The 20,835-nt window shown below is 43.6% G+C and overlaps 1 protein-coding gene across 1 annotated transcript in view; it reads left to right on the top strand.

The window, feature by feature from the left end:
* The window catches only part of Ano2 (anoctamin 2, calcium activated chloride channel), a 316,981-nt gene that overhangs the window by 272,433 nt on the left and 23,713 nt on the right, over positions 1–20,835 (top strand). Inside the window, exons 16-19 of the mRNA XM_013511280.1 lie at positions 1,818–1,929; positions 4,219–4,276; positions 4,431–4,531; positions 14,407–14,552. Coding sequence (XP_013366734.1) covers positions 1,818–1,929; positions 4,219–4,276; positions 4,431–4,531; positions 14,407–14,552 — 417 coding nt within the window. The remainder of the gene's footprint in view (positions 1–1,817; positions 1,930–4,218; positions 4,277–4,430; positions 4,532–14,406; positions 14,553–20,835) is intronic.

Below are 20,835 nucleotides of genomic sequence, written 5' to 3'. Positions count from 1 at the left end.
CCCTCAGGAATGCACCTCTTCCAACCAGGGCCCACCTCTTAACAGCATATTCAGCTATAAACCCATCAATGGATTAATTCACTAATAAATATTACACCCCCATGATGTACTCACCTTCCAAAAGCCCCATTTCCAAACATATGAGATGGCATGGGGACATTTTAGATGTAAACCCTAACATCAAGCCTCCAAAGAGAGCCTCCCATACAAATTATATACTCCTAAATTTTTGATTTATGGAGATCCAAACAACTGTACACAGGCAATCAGCGATAGCTATATTATGCTTAATTTTCAAAGGGCATAGTATAAATAATTAATACAGAGAGATACAAATGCTATGAAAGGAAACAGAAGAGTGTTGCTGCCAGCTGACTGCATCTAAGAAAGCCTACAGAAGGAAATTATGGATAACATTCAGTTTGGATATTAAAAGTGTAAAAGATTTGTCCCGGAGAGTGTGCATCAAGGGAGGGCATTCCTGGGGACAGAACAAGGTCTTGTATGCATTTCTTTAAGGATTCCTATATAACCTATGTGTTATCAGGTGGGCAGGCAAGTCAGGTGAGCCTATACTACCAACTGGACACAGCACTCCCTGGGTGACATGGCCCTGAACTGTGGCCCTGTACTCAGCATGCTTTTGGGTTGTACTGATCAGTTCATAAGGTATATCATAATGTTGTCCTTCTGCCCCCAAAGAGTAGCCTTTTATGATATCTTCATGTTTGTGTCCAGCACAACTTGTGTGTCAAAGTCCTAATCTCCAAGGGCATGGTATTAAGCACTGGCCTTTGAGAAGTGAGCAGGTCATGAGGGCAGAGCTTTCCTAAAGGAAGATAGAGCCCTTATGCAAAAAGGCCACAAAGAGATGCTTAGGTCTTCCACCACTTGAGCAATGAGGTGCTATCTATGAACCAGAAAGTGGTTTTCACTGGACACTGAATCTGCCTTGATCTTGACTACCAAGCCTCCAGAATTGTGAGAAATAGATTTCTGCTTCCCATAAACTACTTACTTTATGGAATTTTGCTGTTTCAGCGCAAGTTGTTTAAGGATTCCTTATCACTTCTGTTCTTTACACAGCGTTTGTCACAGTCTGTGGGGCTTCCATCACACGTCCCACACAGATGTCCACTGTAGCTTCCCAGGTATTGCAAATCCTCTGAAGACACTTGCAAGAGTTCTGCCCAGTGCTTCTTAGGATTCTTCTAGGAATATCAGCTGACTGCACTTCTAGGACTGTGACATATTGGGGCTGTGACCTGAGAGCTGGAGACATATGGCTCAGATTGTATCTGATGAGCCTTTGTCATTGGATGAGATGTCTCATCTTATCTGAAGGACATATAGATGAATATTTTTCCACTAGAAATGGAGGAGAAAAAATCAGCAACATTTCTGGTTCAGTGTTTGATAAGTCTTTTCAGTCAAGGACCATTACTCCAGTAAAATCTTAAGGAAATGGAAAGTATACAGATAAAATCTGATGAAGTAAGCTTGATGAAATAAGGGTGGTATTAGGAAGCTCTAACTACTCTGGCCATTCTTTGAAAAGCACAGTGGGAAACTGTTGCTTATGGACTAGAAGTGGGTGTAGAAGGAGTAGGTGCAGATCATACATATCCTTTGCTTCTGTAGCCTCCAATTATCTGGAAGACCATGTGGGGCTTCCCAGATGAATTTGGTTCTAATGCATCAGAGAAGTGGGTCTGTTAGGTTCTACTCTGAAGGGGTAACTTGAGAGATGATGGCTTATATGAAAATCAAGACTCTGGATTGCCTTGGTCTCATCAGCTTTTGCTCTTGTCTTGCAGAGGTTCCAAAAACAGAACAGACTTTTGAAGAGCGCTTGATACTTAAAGCTTTCTTGCTAAAGTTTGTCAATGCCTACTCCCCCATCTTCTATGTGGCCTTTTTCAAGGGGAGGTGAGTATAACAGTGGCATATATAGGAAAGTGATTTGTCACCAAGATGGTCCTCCACCACTGGGACAAGTAGGGCAACCTGTCCCCACTGTCAACTCATTTCCTGTTCTCACTTCCTGGTGGGGATGAACTGGCATCTACTTGGTTCTTCTCTTCAGAGAAATAATAAGCAGGGCAATTTTGAGGATGAAACAAAAGGAAATTTCCTTTTCAGCCAATAGTTCTTAGGGTTTGCAATGGGATTCTCATGCTACCAGGAGTTACCACAGGCTTCCAGGGTAGGAACACTGTGCTTCTCAAGACTACCCCTATATCAGACAACCACAAGTTCTGAGGTTCCCAGGACAGCTGCAGTTCTGATCCACTGGTTATAAATTCCAGGGTTCCCATTACTCCTCTCAGGTTCAATAATATAGGTTGACACAAAAAATCCAATTATGATGTTATTCTTACACTTACAGTTTTATTTTAGTGAAGAGATACAAATCAAACTCACAAATGAGAGAGAGACCTAGGTGAGGCCTAGGAGGGTCTTAATCATGAAGCTTGCTGGTTCTCAGGATTCATCATTCTCCTGGCACATCTGTCTATATTGCCAGCCAGGAAGCTCACCCAAGATTCAGTATCCAGAGTTGTTACTGAGATTTCACTACCCAGGCATAACTGATTGAATCATTTACCATGTGAGTTACCTCAACCTCTAGCCTCCAGTTCCCCCTCCCAGGTCAGACTGCTGTCACTTGACTCAAATCCCCAACCTACATGGTTGGTCTATCTGGCAACCCTTGCCTTCATTCTGCGTAATCTCATTAACATAAATTTAGGTATGGTCCGAGGGGCTCACCATGAATAACAAAGACACTGCTATCACTCTGGGAATTTCAAGGATTTAGGGACCCCTCTGAGAACCAAGGACAATAGCCAGTACCATTTTTATTATGCGATAAGTCTGAATATGAAATCACTTCTGATAAATATTTCTGTGATCAGGAGAGTTGGCAACCTACAATAACATTTTCTACCAGACATCACCAAGCTGTATCAAGCAAGCTTCCCTTGAGCTAAAAGATCATCAAACATGCAGTGAGACCAAGCACTGTCAGCTTATAGATTTCACAATTTCTTATGGATGTGTTTGTGACCTAAAACACAGCCCCCTTCCCAGGACGTCCCAGGACATCCCAGGACATCCCGGGATGTCCCAGGACTGTCCTTGGCTCTCTTGAAATTTAAGTAGCAGAGAAACTGTCCATATTAAGGAGTATGTACTTCATTGGTGCTTTCTGTATCAATTTAATAGCAGTGACAAATTGCACATATAATATTTTAGACAAAAAAGGGTAGACTCTTAGATAAACTTGTGTTATCTCGATGGAGATAAGCTTGGCAATAGCACCACTATAATCTGTGGCAAGTGCTGTAATAAGCGGTACAGAGAAAGTGTTGGGGTGCGGGGTGTAGCACTCACTGGCACAGCGCTTGCCTACCTGGGGTGCATGAGGGTCTTTGCTCACACCTCAATGCCAAAATTAGAAAGTCATTTCTAGGGAGAACACTTAGTCATAGACAGAAACAAGAAGACCTCAGAGAAGGAAAGATCTAGACAGATCCTTAGATGGGTGAGGAGGATTTCAACAGATGGGTGAGATGATGATGTTTTAAGGAAGTAGAACTCTTCTGTTTACCTGTCTGGATCCATGATTTTTCCCTCTCTAATTCCCCCAGCTGCCCAACCTTCTTAACCCCAATAAAATCAACTGTACTTAAAAGAGAAAGGGGGCAGGCTTCATCCTTTCTTTTGACTATTTCAAAAAAAAGGACAGAATTCCTTTATGATTCCAGGGATCTTGACTTAAAATTTTAGTCAGTCTTATGCTTGATTTCCTGGGAAATCATGAGCCCTTATCAAGGAGTTTTGATGAAAATTCAGTTCTTTACTGAAGGAAGAAAGGAAGCAGAAGGAAGAAAGTGCCCAGCCAGTACTCCTAGAGACAATACAAACCACACCCCCATACCCACACCCCATACCACACCCCTCCCAGCACCGCAGTACACTGAGCCTCAGCCCCTGCTTGGCTCTGCTCCTGTCCCCAGTGACTGGGTTCAAAGTGTAGCCTATCTGGTAGCAGGATCTGAACGCGGGCTTCTGGTGATTTGGTACCTCTTTGGCCAATGGCCAGTACTCTTTGGGAGGATACCAGGAGAAAGCACTGCCACAATGAAGGTGCAGCCTCTGTCAACCCTGCCAGACTCCATTTTCTTCTAACTCTTCCTGTGCTTTGGATTCCAGGTTTGTGGGCAGACCTGGAAGCTACGTCTATGTGTTCGATGGCTACCGCATGGAGGAGGTAAGTATAGCTGGTGGGGTCTCAGGCCTGGCTGGCATTTTGTGGGAGCAGCCTCACATACCCGTCCTTCCCCCATCGTAGCATTATTTGCATCTTTGCTCCCTTGAGTGCCACTCAGTCTGACCGGCTCTTTCTTTATCTCTCTTTCCTGCAGTGTGCCCCAGGGGGCTGCCTCATGGAGCTCTGCATTCAGCTCAGCATCATCATGTTGGGAAAGCAGTTGATCCAGAACAACATCTTTGAGATTGGAGTCCCGTATGTAATCAGTCTTCTCATGTCTCTGCCAGGGGCTAGCCCAGGAGTATGAGAGTTTCAGCAAGCTTTTCATGGCTTCTCCCCTTCTCATATAACTTGGTTACTTGCTTTTCTGTCTACTGGGCAATAACTTTCCCCACAAGGCAGTGCCCCTCCCACTGGCCCTGTTTGCCAGTCTGATCTGGGATGTTTGTTGTTCAGAAGGATTTACCAATTGCTTGAATACACATAACCAGTAAGTGGCAGAGCTAGAAGTTGAATATCTCAGACACCAAAGTGCATAATATTTTTTCATGCTATTATTCCTCCCGGTAAATAAGTGCAGGACACTTAATATGGTGGAAAAATGAGTAAGAAAATTTGAAACATAATGGAATCATTTAGGAAGAGGTCTGAAAAGACAGTATGTAATACATAATCTTAGGAGGAGAAGGATGAATGGGTTGTTTTCATGTGGATTCTCTCTCCTTCCCCTATGGTTCTATGCACATTTCAAAGAAGGACTTCTTTCCATCAGGCTTTGCATTGAAAAAATCACAAAAATAAACACTGACCCACAGGTCCTAAAAGAAAAGAAGGGCTGGGGATTTAGCTCAGCGGCAAAGCGCCTGCCCAGCAAGCGCAAGGTCGTGAGTTCGGTTCCCGGTACTGGAGAAAAACAAAAAAAAAAAAAAAGAAAAGAAAAGAAGACGGAATAAGTTAAAATCTATCTACAGATCAAAAAAAATAACCCCCCTGTGTTGGTTTGGGGCTTATTTTGCAAGGGGAACAACATAATACAGGACACATACTTCATATGATTATTTATAATAGTCACCCAAAGAACAGTATACAAAAGAGTGCAGGAAATCTGTCCATACACTAAGACCAAGGAATCCAGCTGAGGGCCTGGATCCCACAACAATGTCCTACATGAGTTGAGCTGAATACCCAGAGCTCATAACAATGCCTCCCACTAATCCAACTGGAGGCCCAGAACCCATGACAACATCTCATGCGGACCTGTTTCACAGATCTGCTGGGAAGTCCCAAAGGTCAGTGGTGGAAGCTAGAAAGTCTTCTGTGCTAGCAGGCTGAGGGATCTGCACTGGAGCCAGGAAGCGATGCTCAGAAGAACCAGAGCTCCCCCAAAAGGTACCACAGCCATCCTCGACAACAGTGAGGTCCCGAGCTCCTCCGATGATCAGGATGTCCGAGTTCCCATCAGGGAAGCCAATGCAGCAAGCTTTTCCAGGAGGCTGGCAGTGCACCATCTTTCCCGCCAGAACCAGGCAGCTATGCTCAAAGTGAGGACCAGAGCTTCCCCAAAGTGAACCAAAGCCATTCTCAGTGCCAGCGAGGTCCCGAGCTCCTCGGAGGATGAAAACAACCAAGTTCATCAGGAATGCCAACTCCCCACAGCCTCTCTCAGTTCCCAACAGCCCGCTTCTTCTTCTCCAGGTCTGCCTTTTATGCTGCTGGCAACAGTCCTCAGGTGGGCCTCCCGCACCCAGCACTACAGTTACTGAGTTCAGCTGGGGGTTATAAGTTGACCACCGGTTATCAATCCACTACACCCCCTCTGCTTTTCTTTTCTAATATTTTGTGCTTTCTATGAAGAATGAGAGAGACACTCAGGGCCAGATCTCTTGCAAACAAATCTCTTGCAAGACTGACCATCCTGAGATGTGGCTGGATGTCAACCAGTCCCCCTAGGGTTGACTGAAGATTCTGTGACACACTCTATCTCCCCCATAGAGACTTACTATGCACACTATGTTAGTGGTTCTGAGAAGGCCCCCAGTAAGGAAATTTGATTAATCCCTTCCTTTTCAACTACATTTGCATATGTAATTACCCAGGATTCTTTTTTGAAGCCACTAGAATTCACTCTGGCTAGTTTAAGTAGCAAAAGAAGTCTACTAGAATATTTTTTAGGAGTCAGAGAACCAGGTTCTGAACTATATGACCAGAAAGAGCACTGTCCACACTGGAAGGGCCTTGCAGGAAAGGTCATTGTCTTCACCTCTTGGCCTATATGACTCGGACATGGAAAGAAATCATATGAAATGGCTCTTGTCTTCCAGACTTTGAATTTTTAGTTTGGGAGACAAAAGAGCGTGTATATACCTGGGTGTGCTCTATGCAACACAAATTCCATTCAAAGTCAGAGGAAGTCAAGGTCAGGACTTAGAGGCAGCCACAAAGCCTTCAGAAGCAGAAGGGCTTTCTCCAGCGTGTCTTGAAAGCAAGCTGCCACCATCCTCTGTTACAAGATGATCTGCCATTGTTTTCTTTAGAGAAACCATTTCCTCTGGGTATGGATATCTTTTCTAAACACACAGCAGATCGACTCTATTCTCATCACAAACACCTCATGAGTGAGTAATGCTACAGAAGAGAAGGAAAGCCTCGAAGAGATGGCAATTTTTTGCAAAGTCTTGGAACATGGCAGGGACATGGCAAAAGCAAGAGCCAGAATCCCTTTAGGTCACTGAGTCCTAGATTACTTGGGCTGAAAGGAACTGTGAAGAGGTATATGGCCCCATCTTTTCTATCAGAACCACCTGCTTTGGGGTGGGTCTCACTCTTAGAAAGGTCCTGTGAGGAAGCTATTCTTTGGTTTTCTTCAGAAACACATTTACAGAGATAAAGTTCTAATGGAGAAACTTTAGTTTGCCAGGGAAGAAAACTTCTAAGTGAGAGCCCTAGCTGAAGAAAAGAGAGTCGTCAACATTTCCTCGTAGCCCGGTGTCTTCTCAGTTCTCTGGAGGGATCTCACCAGCATACTGCATTAATTAGGTCGAACCCTCTGGGTGCTTTCTGTGCACATGCTGGAACAACCTGAGGTAACACTTAGGATTGGTGGGAATATCATTCCATTTCTTTGCTTACTCCATCTTTACTCATCAGCCCAAAGCTCCAGCTTTTGAAGCCTTCCCTTGTTTCTTGCTAATTTGACTAAAGTCATTGAGTGATAGTCAAGCAAAGCTAGTGAAACAGATGATTCTTGTTCTCTGGGAGCTGAGCATCTTGGAGAGACAGTCTTTCTTATGGACCAGTATCCAAAAAAATATAAGGATTATACCAAAACCACATCTGCCCCCTTTGAAGCTATGCAGGCACCTCCTCCACCTCTGCTGCAAAGGAGTCTAGATTCCCCTTCCAACATCTACAGAAATCACCTTCCCTTCCATTGCATTGCTGTTCTCCTCTGGATAGAATTTTAGACAGTTTATGGGCACAAGATACCCATCTTTTTTATCCCTGGACATCTGCTTTACCACTTTGTCTATTTTCTTTGGACCTAGAAGCCTTTTGTAGAATGGAAGAGAGACAAAACCTCAGGCATGTTTGGACAGTGTGCTGGTATGTTCTCCATCTATCAACTCCATCAGCTCCATGGCAGATGAAAATAACACATGGTGGTTTGCCTTAAAGGCCAAATTTTCTTGTTTATGCTTGATGTGTGTTTAATACTTTGTGTATTTAAAAGTATGCCGCACTTTAATCCATGGCAATTACACCGTAATTCACAAAGTCTTGCTGTCCACATCTCTTGATAAGCATAGCAGCAAAGTAAGCATCTCTAAGGTGCTTTGTGGATCTAGCACCCAATGAACCTCTCCTTTGTGAAGTGAGGGTGGTCCCTGCTGACTCCAAATACAAGGCACGGTTTTACAATGCTTTCTCATTTCAGCTTCTTGTCTGCAAAGGATACATTCAACATAATTACATAGGTGACTTCAGGAGACTGGAGCAAATACTGCGCCACAGAGTCCAAGTTATTTATAAACCTGTATGTTACATTTGAACTCTCTCATAGGAAATCATTGTGATTATGATTATTAGATCTTTTGCTATGGACTCAGAGCACACTCTTAATTAGACTCTTCCAATCCAGAATCCAAGCTCCTGCTCATATCTTTTTGGTGCAGTTAAACAACACAAAGTAAATATTTTTAAAAAGAATCTTTGTCTCAAAGTAAAAAAAACCAAAAAAACAAAAAAACAAAAAACAAAAAACAACAACATTCTAAGCATGACAATGAGGAAGAAGTCATGCAAATTATAAAAATTACACTTCGTGGCCATTAAGAGATCTCTGTAGGGCAGAGGTTTAGTGACCAAACAGATCTGGGTTTAAACCCTGGCTGTGCAACTGTGTGACATCAGAAATCTATTCTTGAAAGATTTATATCTAAGTGATTACATAAAGAAAGTGACTGGGGAAAATGCTCAGCTATCCAAAAAATATAAAAAGGAAGACCTATTCATAAGGATTCCAGGTAGCCCACAATTTATTGTATGTTGTGGGCATTATGTTTATAGTTGGTATTTCATGAATGTTTCAAGTTCAGAGAGTGAGACTGTGAAGACCTAACTTAGGAACACTGCTGTTCACTTTTGCTATGGGCCCAGTAGCTTTTGGTTCATAACATTCCACTCTAGGGTCTTCAGAGTAGAAATACTAACCTCACAGGTTAGATTTAATTTTTTTAAATTTTTACTTTTAGAAATAGAAGCAAGCTGGGTGATAATCCCAGCACTGGAGAAGGTGAGACAGGAAGATTGTAAGTTTGAGGCCATCCTAGAATATTTATTGAGACCCTGTATGAAAGTAAAAGATAAAAGGGCTGAGAATGCTGCTCAGTAATACAGTGCCCCTTGGTTCAATCCCTAGTACCAGAAAAAAACAATTGAAACAAAGCAAGTCTGAGGAATTCAGTAGATGATTGTGCTCGATAAGAATATTTGGGGTCACAAAAACAAGATGATATAGTTATAAGATCAATCGCCTTTAGTTCACCATCTCCTTCTGAAATTAATTTTCTAAGATCCTTATAAAATTTTTTAAATGTCAAAGTCTATCTAATTGACTTTTATTAATTGTCCAGGAAGTCACCTATAATTACCTCTCTCCTTGACGTTACAACATTCTCATCAACTCTGTTTGTGTGTGTGTGTGTGTTTGTGTGTGTGTTGCAAAAATAACAACTTTATGGCCTTAAGAATTGTACAGCTCAGCAGGCTTCTTGAATTAGAATATTGTTTCCCAATTTTTAGTCATTTGTAAACCAACTTTAAAAATTTCCTCCATATCTACCTAAACAGCTATTTTGCATTTTAGTTTTTTTCTAAACCAACACACCTTTCATTTTAATCTAAACATTTCTGAAGATGAAAAATGGATGAACACTATCCATTACTGTGAACAATAAATAACAGTATAATGGTAGGAAAATAGAAAATAAAATCAAAATGCGATTAAACAATCAATGGCATTATTTCCTACCAAGCTTAGCTTCCTTAGCTAAGCTATGCATTCTATTTGTCCAAAAGGAAGCTATACCATCACTGGGGAGGTGATAAAGGTATACCAGTAGCAGCCTGGAGTCTTACCCTCAACTCTTGTCTGAGAGGCTGAATGTGAGCAGGAAAGGAAGTGCCTTTTGCTCTAGGCACTCAAATAAGATACAAGGAACAGATTTTCCAAAGGCATCACAGTTACTCTATCCCTACACCCGGCAGGTGCCCCAGACAGGGCCACTAGGAAGCCCTACTGTCTGTCCATGTCCACCAGGCAGCAGGACCCCATGTCTTCACTATGTCTGGTTTGGAAACACTGGAGATGAAAAAATGAGATGCTTCAAAGAGAGGCACTAAAACGAAGCACTTTAAAGTCAGCTCTGTGACTAATGTTATGATAATAGATAAAACTTGGTTGCATAGTCTGGTCTCAGACTATCCTCACTCACGCAATGCTAGGCTCCTGGGCCCTAACACAGTCACGGCAGATACTTTCCAGAATGGAGCTGAATGGTTTTAAACATTAGTGGCCTAGGATACTGCTAATAGTCAGCTCTTTTTGAGATGACTTCACCAAAGTGAGTGGTGTAACACAGTCTGGTTTTCTGCTGTTTATTACCTGTATCCATGGACAGATGTCTCCCTACCCTCAGCGCCTCACTTTTTCCAGATGGATGGATGTGTGCGAAATAGACTTTGAATCTAAACCACCTAATGCCCCTACAGCACTCCATGCCATGGTCCAGGCCCACCCCTTTGCTGTAATTTTATCTCAAATTTAGCTTCTGCATCTATTGAAGCAAAGCTAGAAATGAGCCTTTTATCATCCAGAGAGATGGAACTTTTGTGAATGGGGAAGCATCACCTTTTTCATGTCCTCACTTCTTTTATGGGCATCCTTTGTGATGGACAATGCAGACAGACAGGTCCATCCTTGTTCTGGCAAAATGTCTCTCTGTTCTTATTCTTAGTAAATGTAGAGACATCCCAAAAGACCTGTGATAGATTTCTGGACACAGGTAGGTAGTAAGATTTCATGTCTTTTCTTTTTGTCTAAATGTGATAAATACAACATTTTAAGACAGAAAACAGTCTCTCTTTAAAGACATTACAGGAGGCCAGTCTTCTCAAATACAGAATATGATCTGGAGTCAAAGTGTAGGGGATACATTGGAAGCTTGTCGGTTATCAGAAAAGTAGGAGGCCAGAGGCGGATGACTTCCTGGTGGCTGTCCATGGAGAGCTAGTGAGGCTGAAGGCCCACAAAGCCAGGTCTGCAGGAATGATCTTGGGCCCAGATTTTTGTGACAAGAAAGTCCAAGGTGTGACAGTCGTACGGTCTGGGTGTGAGCCCATGGGCACAGGCAGAGGGAAAGCTTGGAGGCTTCCCGAGGGTGTCTAAGATCTGTCATTAAAAAAGGACAGAAGAAATAGCAGATGAAAAGGACAAGGGGGTAACTTCAAAAGAGTTATTTTAACAAGCGGGTGCATCATACGGTCGGAATCAGAATCTGAAGTTTTCCAAATGGCCCATCTGCATGCTATACAGCTCGCAGCATTCCTCTTAAATCCTGCTCTGTAGAGACATTCCTGATTAATTGTTTTAATGGTTACTGAGATATCCAGGAGGGAGACTTCTGGGAATTGCAGGCTCATAGATCTATTTGTAGACGGATTTTCCCTGTGATTTTCAGACCTGCCTACACTTGAAAGGACGCTGAAGGCCCTTCCTTTTGTTCCCTGGCTGCCTTGGCCACCCAGATGTGCACTTGGCCTGTGCTTCTGCTCCTTTCTGTGTGTTGAAGCCCCCTGTGTCCCCAGGCCAGCTTTACCTATTGCTATTCCTCAGGACTCCCTGATGACTCTAAGCATCACCCATAGCCTATGTTCATTGCCAGGGCCCTGGCTGCCCTCTCCTTGGTGATTCTCAGATCTCTGTGTCTATCCTACCCTGTCCTCCGCTCTCTGGGAGCTGGTTAACAGTTGCTACTTGTTGCCTCCGGGGACCCTCCACCTGATCCTGTTGGAATCACTAGGGAACCTCACTCTCCCTTGTTCATTTTCTCTTCAGAAACATCTCTTGCTGTTGCTGGTAGTAGGAAGTGCTAGTTCCCTGGGCAAACTGAGCATAGAGACATTTGAATCACTGTTTCATAAACACAGCTGAGTCCAGTCACTGCCCGCTGCCTGTGGGACACCTGGTGCCCCTGATTCCTGCACCTCGCTGAGCTTTTGCAGATGAGTTGACTTGCTGTTCTCACCATCTTCCTCTCAAGACACTCAGTATTCAGCTCTTACAACTTTGCCGCCTCCTTTACACACAAGCCGTCTTCCAAGATAGTCATTCAATCTCTTGCATGCTACTGTGTCCAGGACTCTTTTCATTAATGTATACTTTTATACATTTTATTCATTCATCATTATTTTAGTGGCATTTCAGAAGTAAATAAGGAATATATGCTTTTGTTCAATTGTCCATGTAAAATTAAACCTGCTATTTTTACTAAAGATTTGGCCCAGTTTTCTGATCCCTGGTACCTTGAAGAAAATTCTTAATTTGAGTATGGTTCTAGGCCTCCCCCTCCTTCCCCCTCCCTCCCTTCCTCTCTTCCTCCTCCTCCTTCTTTCTCTCCCCCTCCCTCCTTCTTTCCATGCCTCCTTCTCTTTTTCTCTGTTGTGTTTTTTCCTTCACCCACTCTTACACTGATTCACAGATAGAGTCTGAACCAGTTCACACTACTTGGTTTCAGAATATTTAGGCTCCATCTAGTTTTCTTGGTTTCTTAATTATGGTAGATTTATTGTTTGCTATTTTATTAGAAAAAACTTTTCATTGCTGCTCCTAATGGATCTTAGCCCACTCTTTGCCTTCTTCTGTGATGCACATGCTGCTGTTGATACTGGTGACACGGAAGCGAGGGACAGTGACAGTAGGGACACTTCCTCCGCGTGCCAGTCCCGAGCATGTCGCATGGAGTACCTTCCTTCACTGAATCCACGGGAGTGTTAGTACTTATTTCTTCACTTTGAAGGTAGAAAACTAAAGTTTACAGAGTTTGAATAACATTTTCCACAGAAATATAGTGGATGAGTTGTGAATCTTGCTTTTGTAGAAGTATTTTCTGGCACCTAAGATTAGTGACTAACTCGGTGGCATATATTAGATAAGACCCTGAGCAGAACATTATTCTGAACTATTAGATTCCGACTGACTGTCAGAAACACTTTGTAACAGCAGAATAAGGTGGATAATCGGATCAAGTGTTATGTACAAGGCTTTGGGTGAGGAATGTTGGAGGCTAGGTAGGTGTGACTCCTGCACTGGGGGAAGCTTGGACCTCACGCAATCCTTTTAGAGTTTTCAAGATTGATTCTGACTGTTATGCTGCTAGTCCTCTCAACTATCTATCACCTAAGAACTTCCTCTTTGATTAGCAGAACTGTCACCCAACTCTTCCCCTATTTTTATTCTCTATGTATTGTGCATCACTAAGAAATACGAAATGACTACGCTGTCAGGCACATTTTAGCATTTAATATTAAAAATAATAATACCTCTCACTTCTTAGTGTTCATAATGCCCCAATACTGTGCTCAGGATGGTATAAACATCATTTCATTTAATTCTCATACTAACTCTGAGAAGCTGGGCCATTATTACCTTGTCATCAATCTAGACCAAAACAAACCTGAATGTGGTTGTCTTGTCTTCTCGGGCTACCATAATAAAATACCAAAGGTCAGGTGATTTAATCAACAGAAATGTATTTTCTCATAGTTCTGGAGCCAAGACCAAGATCCAACAAGGTTAGGTTCCTGGGCAGGCTCTTTCTGACTTACAGATGACTGTCTTCTCTCTGTGTCCTCACATGATGGAGAGGGAGACAGAGACAGAGAGACAGAGTTCTCTCCCTGTTCTTGGAACACCAGTCCTATTATATCAAGATTTCATTCTTATCAACGCGTTTAATCTTAATCACCTCCTAGAAGCCCCATCTCCAAAACCACTCATATTGTGTATAAAAGCTTCAACATTTGAATTTGGAGAGGACAAAAATTCAGTCCATTCTGGTGGTGGGAAAAGTGTAGCTTGACTTTAATGGAAATGTGATGTTATTGAGACCCTAAAAATGCTTCACCTGAGGAAAGCATCTTTCTTCCACTTTCTGGACCCTCCGTCCCCTGTGAAGAATGGACAATCTCCTGCTAGGCAGTAAAACTGACTTTATATTTGACAGGAAGGGCCAACTCTTGTTGCAAGAAGAATTAAACATTTCTTTGGGTTTAAATAAATTCATTTCTCGTTGGAGTGTGGGTCTTTCATTATCTTCATAAAGAAGGGCTGGGGATATAGCTCAGCAGCACAGCACCTGCCTGGCAAGTGCAAGGTCTTGACTTTGATTCCCAGTATCAAAACCAAAGAAACAAGAAGACTGTCTTTAGGAGAAAAGTTATCTCCTCAGTGTCTATCTGACATTGAGTAAGAGATGGCTTTAACATCAAAATTTAGTTGTATTCTCCTTTCTGTCCACAGAAATAACCCTGTTCTCAAGAGACTTTTGGTGACTACTCTGTTCCTTTTCCAGGAAACTAAAGAAACTCTTTCGGAAGCTGAAAGATGAGACAGAACCTGGAGAAGCTGACCCCGAGCATTCAAAACATCCAGAGCAGTGGGACCTAGATTATAGCCTAGAACCGTACACAGGGCTGACTCCGGAGTACATGGAAATGAGTAAGAACCCCTGATCTATCCTTCCACTGAACGGGCTCCGACGAGTGGTCTCTGCATGGGGTGTGGGAAAGAGGAGACCGGGTTGTGGTGGGGCAGCCTCTGCTCCTTCCTGAGGAAGTGGCCACTGTGTCCTTCAGCGCTGTGTGAAAACTGAGAAGCAGCCTGGACTGGGAGCCAGGAGCAGCTCTGTCACCAATTTGATAGATGCTGCAGGTTGACGTCTTCTTAGGCCTTCTCTGCTCAACTACAAAGTGAAAAATTTGGTCTCTGGAGTCCACTCCTGTGGTTTCTATTATTAATAAAGATGAGAGGGAAGCAGTGCTTTTTGGAACTTAAGATTGCAGGTTCCATCAAAGAAGAATAAAATAGACTTGTGTCAAAGAAATATACATTTTTGACAGAGTAATACAGGAAGGTCCCTGACTCTGTTCAGGTAAAAGCTGGGTAAGACGCCAAATTTTCAACAAAAAGTTGAAGTTTTATACAGAGGGACAGGTTGATGCCCAGTTGCAGAGCCTCTGGTTGTTTTGCTTGGGTAGGAGCGCCCATCAGGAAAGTAAGCTTTACTGATATGGCTTAGAAGCTGAGAGTTCTCCATTTATGACATGTTCCAGTTTAGACCAGCTGCATTTAGGCTCAGGTCTTATAGGGTGGGTATTTGAAAAGCCCTTTCTGAGTCTTAGACCTAACAAATTAAAAGTATAGAATACCAGATAAAGGGCTCAGACATAGCATCCAAATATTTACTCAATCTAGAGATTATGGACAGACAGCAGTGAGAGCCAACATGAGAATCAAATACTACGTTCGGTATCACTGCAGCCACCACTGCATTCCCACAGTTGCTCCTGACACGACCGCTTTGGTTATTTACTTTTAATAGGGGGCTAAAAATGCCTATCTATGACCTTTATTTCTAGAGTATATTTATCCTATTTGGCTTTAGGAATGCGTGTATGTAAGTTAAGGGTACAGGGATTGCAGGGTCTGGATTTGATGGTCACAAAAGTTAAAGCCTTGAGGCATCTAAAAATCATGTGAAAATCTGAGCTTCTTTTGAAATCTAAATCACCACTCCATCAGAGAAGGCATAACCACGTGGGTGCTTCAGGAGCAATTTGCAAAGAAATCATTAAGACCTGGTTTATGGAAATATGGAGTTCCTCACTTATCATGTTTAGCTAAGTGCTACCTTTCCTCCCTCACCAGTGGTGGGCTAGACACATACACAGAGGTGGCTGCTCACCTTCCAGATGTCACTCCACACTTTCCATCCTTTCTCCCAGAAAGAAGGATGTCACTGCCAGCAACTGAGGCTCCCACTGGGGAGGACTTCCATTAGGCCCGAACGCTTCCTCTCTGCCTTCACTTTCCAGCCCCAGTTGCCCCTCACCCTTATATCTGTATGATTTGCCATTCCTGCCTGCCTGTCTGCCTTGCTAGCCCCCTATTTGGTCGCTTACTTTCTTTGACTGAGTGAGAGCCATATTCCCTGGATTCAAATCCCACTTCCCTGATGGAATAGCTGGATTTCTTTAAGTAAGTGACTAATCTTTATGTACCTCAATTTGCTTAGCAATAATAATAATGAGAATAACATTAATAATAATTACTATCCCTTGGGATTGCTGTATTTATTGATTTAATAGCTGTGAGGATCTTAAAAGTGTGCCCAGCACAGATAAAAGCTATGTTCAGTGTCACAGTTGTTTCTATTAAAGGGCTTAGGCCAAAGGAAGGCAGAGAAGAGGGAAATACACTGTTTTGTCAGCTACTGTGAGGTTAAATATACATCCATTATGTATTAGAACTCAGGTTCTTAGGGCTGGGGATACAGCTCAATGGCATAAGTGCCTGCCTGGCAAGCACAAGGTCGTGAGTTTGATCCCCGCTACCGCAAAAAAAAAAAAAAAAAGAACTTGGGTATAGCAACCATATACACAACAAAAATTTTTGAACATTGAAAAAGAAATAAAAATGTCTTTCAAAACTTCTCTCATCCAAAACTGACTTTTAAAAGCATTTTATTGCCACTTCTTAGACCCTTTTGTTATGTATAAGATTTAAAAAATAAATTTGTAATGATATACATTCATTTCTTTTTTCATTTAACATTCTAATAAATGTTACCAAGTTGTTACCTAATATTGAAAACTATACCTGCATAGTAGTTCCTCTAATAAGTGTAACAATGTGGTTACAGTGGTACCTTGGTTCACTAACTTGATTCTCTCCATGACTCTGGTTGCAGAATTCATTCCACGACTGCAAATGGAATCATGGAAAAAATTAAGTTTGTGAACAGGGGTACCACTGTATCTGTCTTCCAAAGAAGGGCATGGAGGATCAGTTTCCAGTTTTCCCCAGCTTTTAATCCTCTAACATAGCACACAGTATCTTTGTGTAGTATTTAGTGTTTCATGTTTAATGTTTCATTACTACGGATTTGCACAAGTGTGATTAGTTAATCTAACATGGGTTCATTACATGGTGCTTGATTCATTTTACCAAATCACTTTCAAAAAAATAGACCAGTTCACCTAGCCACAGGTAATGCATGAAAGTACAGTTTCCTCTGAGGGAAACCCAGCTGTGGTATGAACTCACCCATTTCTTTTCAGTCATCAAGTCCTTTGTGGAAGTGGACAGAGTGGAATCCTGTGACTTTGAGGCTGGCTTGGCTTGAACTAAAGACTGGGCTTTAAAGATTTCACTGAACCTCCATTCCCATTCTGCATCCTCTTCTGCACCATCCCGCCCTCATGATCCCAAAGGCAAGGCTGTGGTGTCAGGCACTGAGGACACAGGGACAACAGATGTGGCCGATGCCTGTTGAGTTTCAGTCTGGAGGCCTCTTGCTTCAGAGGGGCTCGGGCTCCTCTGCTTCCATCTGACCGTGCAGAAATTTGTGATGGGGAGTTGCCTAGTCTCCTCTTGCTTCCAGCCTGTAATAGTACCTTCACCAAACACCCTTGGGTTTTAGAGACTACCAAGACAGGCGGCTTGCCTCCCGATTATCATCTCAGATGTGTTTTGAGCCTTTCAATGAAGGGCCAGGAAGCATTTCTAAGCCATTCTGCATGGAAACTTAGTTCCCTTCACTATATTATGAGTTGTTTACCCCATGAATGGCCCCACCCTGAGAAATCCTTACATCACTGCTTGTTCATGCTGCCCCTCCTCCCATCTGGTGGGTTTGTAGTGTCTGTGATCTTTCCTTCTGGGCATCTTTGGAGGCTTCTTCCCTTCCCTCCTTCAGCCGCCAGTCGCCTTTCTCCTACATCCTCAACACAGCCACTTGCCAGCACCATCTCTCCTTCTCTGTGAGGTGTCCTGTTGGTCACAGCCCCACTGTCCCCAACACACCCTACATCTCACCCCTTCCCTGCCTGACCTATGGGTTCCCCTTGGCTCTGGAATTCCCTGTGCCTTCTCATGCTCATACTCAGGGCCAGCCCCGTGTCCCCTGCTCCAGAAAGCATCTCTTTAGCACCTGCCCCAAAAGATTTCAGACAAGTTACCTCCTGACACGGGTACCTGTTGTAATTAATTCCTGAGGGTTCCTGGCATTCGGCATTCCAGGTTCCAAGAACTGCATGCCCTTACCCAGTGCCCCCATGGCATGGATGCTAAGAGCACACCAGGTAAACCTGTGAAGGGATGATGGAGTAAATGAGGCATCTGTTCATCTGCCTCTGGCCTTATCTAGGCAGAAAGAATCTCTCTTTGTAGCAATACCGCACAGCTTTTCATTTATTTATGGGCTGATAATCCACTGAGTGGATTATCGAGACAGTATGGTTACCCTAGTTTCTCTTTCTCTGCCTCCTCCTCCTCCTTTGCCCTCTGTCTCCTTCCTTCCCTTCCTTCTTCCACCCCTCCCCCACACCGGGCCATTCTGCTCTCCTCCCTCTCTCCCCCAGTAAGCCAGGAAACAAGAGAAGGTGTAATGTGAACCCATCCATGCTGCTCCTGGATGGCAGCTCTGGGAAACAGCTCCGTGAGAGAGAAGGCTGAAGCCCACAGCAGATATCACAACCTCATTGGAGGTGACAGTTTCTGCTGTCCCTGTGGGTAGTGGATAAGTCTTAGTGATAGTCACTGTTTCACTACTTCTAATTTCTCTTATCCCTAAAGTAAAAATCCTTTCCCACCTGTCACTCCACGTGACAGTATCTTTGCACATGTCTACTTGTGGAGCAGAGTGAACAGTATCTCTCCTCCCCAGGCTTCCAGAGTATCAGCTGAAACTTGGGTGGGAATCAGCTCTGCCTCTGTCTAGCAGTGTGGCCTCAGCCATGTCCTCTCACTGGGCCTCTCTTCCCTGCTTGACCCTACAGAAACTTCCTTCATCTGTGTGCAAAACTGATTGTACAGTGAGTCCCAGGACCTGAAACAGAGTCAATATTGTCCTTGCTTTCTCAGATTCCTAGTTGTTTTGAGGGACAGAGCAAAGGAGGTTCCCAAATGCACAAATCCAAGCGGGGTGCGTATGATGGTTCCGCACTGCGAAGAGTAAGGGGTCTTAGCCTGTGGGGGTCAGGTGACCCCAGGATCGCTTATAGCATCCAAGCTCATGCACAGCAGCTAAATGACACATGTTGAAGCCCACCAGGGCTAATGTGGATCGCCAGCGTCCTCCCAGTAACTCGTCTAGTAGAACTGAGGTTGGAGCCCCTTTCTGGGACTATTTCAGGAAAGAATTTGATCAGAACCTTAGAAACATGGGCCTGGGGAAGTGATGGTGAGGAGTGAGGGTTCTGCTTCCCCAGCTCCCAGTGGCCCTTGTCTTGGGTTTGAACAACAACAAAAAAGCCCCGAAAGCAGTGAAACCAAAGCTGCCCACTCCCTCTGGTGTGCCTGACACGGTGATCCCTGCCCTGCTCTCAGCTGTCAGCTTCCTTCCCCCTGATCCTGGGACCACCCATGCAGGCAGGAAGTATGCTGAGCCCATTCTGAGTCTGTCAGTCCTAATGGTGGGCAGGTCATCAGCAGACGGAGGCAGCAGGCGAGATGTATTTACATTTTTCTAAATTGAGCTGGAACCAGTGCCCAGGCCCAGGTCAGCCTGGGGGAGGGCAGGAGGTGAGAGCAGCCTTTGGTAGCAGGCTGGAAAGGAGGCTGAGGGAGGCCTGGGTAGCAGTCACTATGGGCCCCAGTGGCTGGCTCCAGACAAAGAGAAACCTGAGAGTGAGGGATTAGTCTGGAAAAACCTGTGAGGGGAGCAGTAGAGCTTTCGAGGGAATCTCCAATATCAAACCCTTTTCCTGAAGAGCTTTGGAGAAGGATTTTAAGGGAGGCCTCCCATCCCCCACTTCTGAGGAGAGCAAGAAACTGGCTAGAAGCAGGCTCCACATCAGTCATCACTGTCCTGACGCAAAATGGTGCTTCAAAGCTCCATTGCTTAGGCCCCCTCACCACCCAGCAGTGGGGTTCTCCTCAGAGCCCAAAGAGGAGACACTCCTCAGTTGCTTTAAGAGCTATGGGCTAAACTCTTTGGTCACTTGCAGCAGTTCCACTTTTTTAACAGAAGAGAATAGCAAAAAAGTGTAGGGCCAAATTTAATCTTGTAAGAGTTTAGAGACAAGTTCCAAGTGAATCTCTTGATAGCTTTATCACCATTTTATCTAGATAAGTAAGTGACATGATTGTCAGTTTTTTATACCCGAAGAGCACACCACTTTTGGTGACCCACTTACTGGATCTGTCCCTGCAGTAGAGTTGCTCATTCTCCTCTTGCTTCCAGCCCATGATTGCCAAATGTCCTCGGGTTTTAGAGACCACCAAGCTCTTCCCCCAGTTGTCCTCTGAGATGTGTCTCAAGACTTCAGAAGAGTTAGGGAAGGGCAGGGAAGAGAATCCACCTAGGGAGACATCTCTAAGCTACTAATCCATGGAGACTTAATTCCACTGGTTGTTTTCTAAGCCCTCTACCCGTACATGGCTTTCCAAGCTATGCATTGAGAAATTGTCTATGTTCTTAATATTCACTAAACTGAGCAAACCATGCCAAGAGCAAGATTCACAGCATTTAGTCATAGGGTCTTGTATACAGTAGGTACTCCATAAATATTGGCTGAAGAAGGATGAGGCACACAGAAATGTGATATGTATATGTACTAATTTGCTGAGATAACTACAGTTATATATTGCAAACATACGCTAAAAATAAAAGAATAAACAAAACTAAGACTGATGTAGAAAACTCAGTAACTCTCTTAAGGAGAGCAGAAATCAAGGAAAAATCTTTATACTCATTCAGTCTCAATGATAAGATGGATAA

This window comes from Chinchilla lanigera, unplaced genomic scaffold, assembly GCF_000276665.1.
Source record: "Chinchilla lanigera isolate Chin_1 unplaced genomic scaffold, ChiLan1.0 scaffold00012, whole genome shotgun sequence".
Lineage (NCBI taxonomy): Eukaryota > Metazoa > Chordata > Mammalia > Rodentia > Chinchillidae > Chinchilla > Chinchilla lanigera.
The sequence above is the reverse complement of the archived record's forward strand: the minus strand, read 5'-3'. Positions and strand labels throughout refer to the sequence as shown.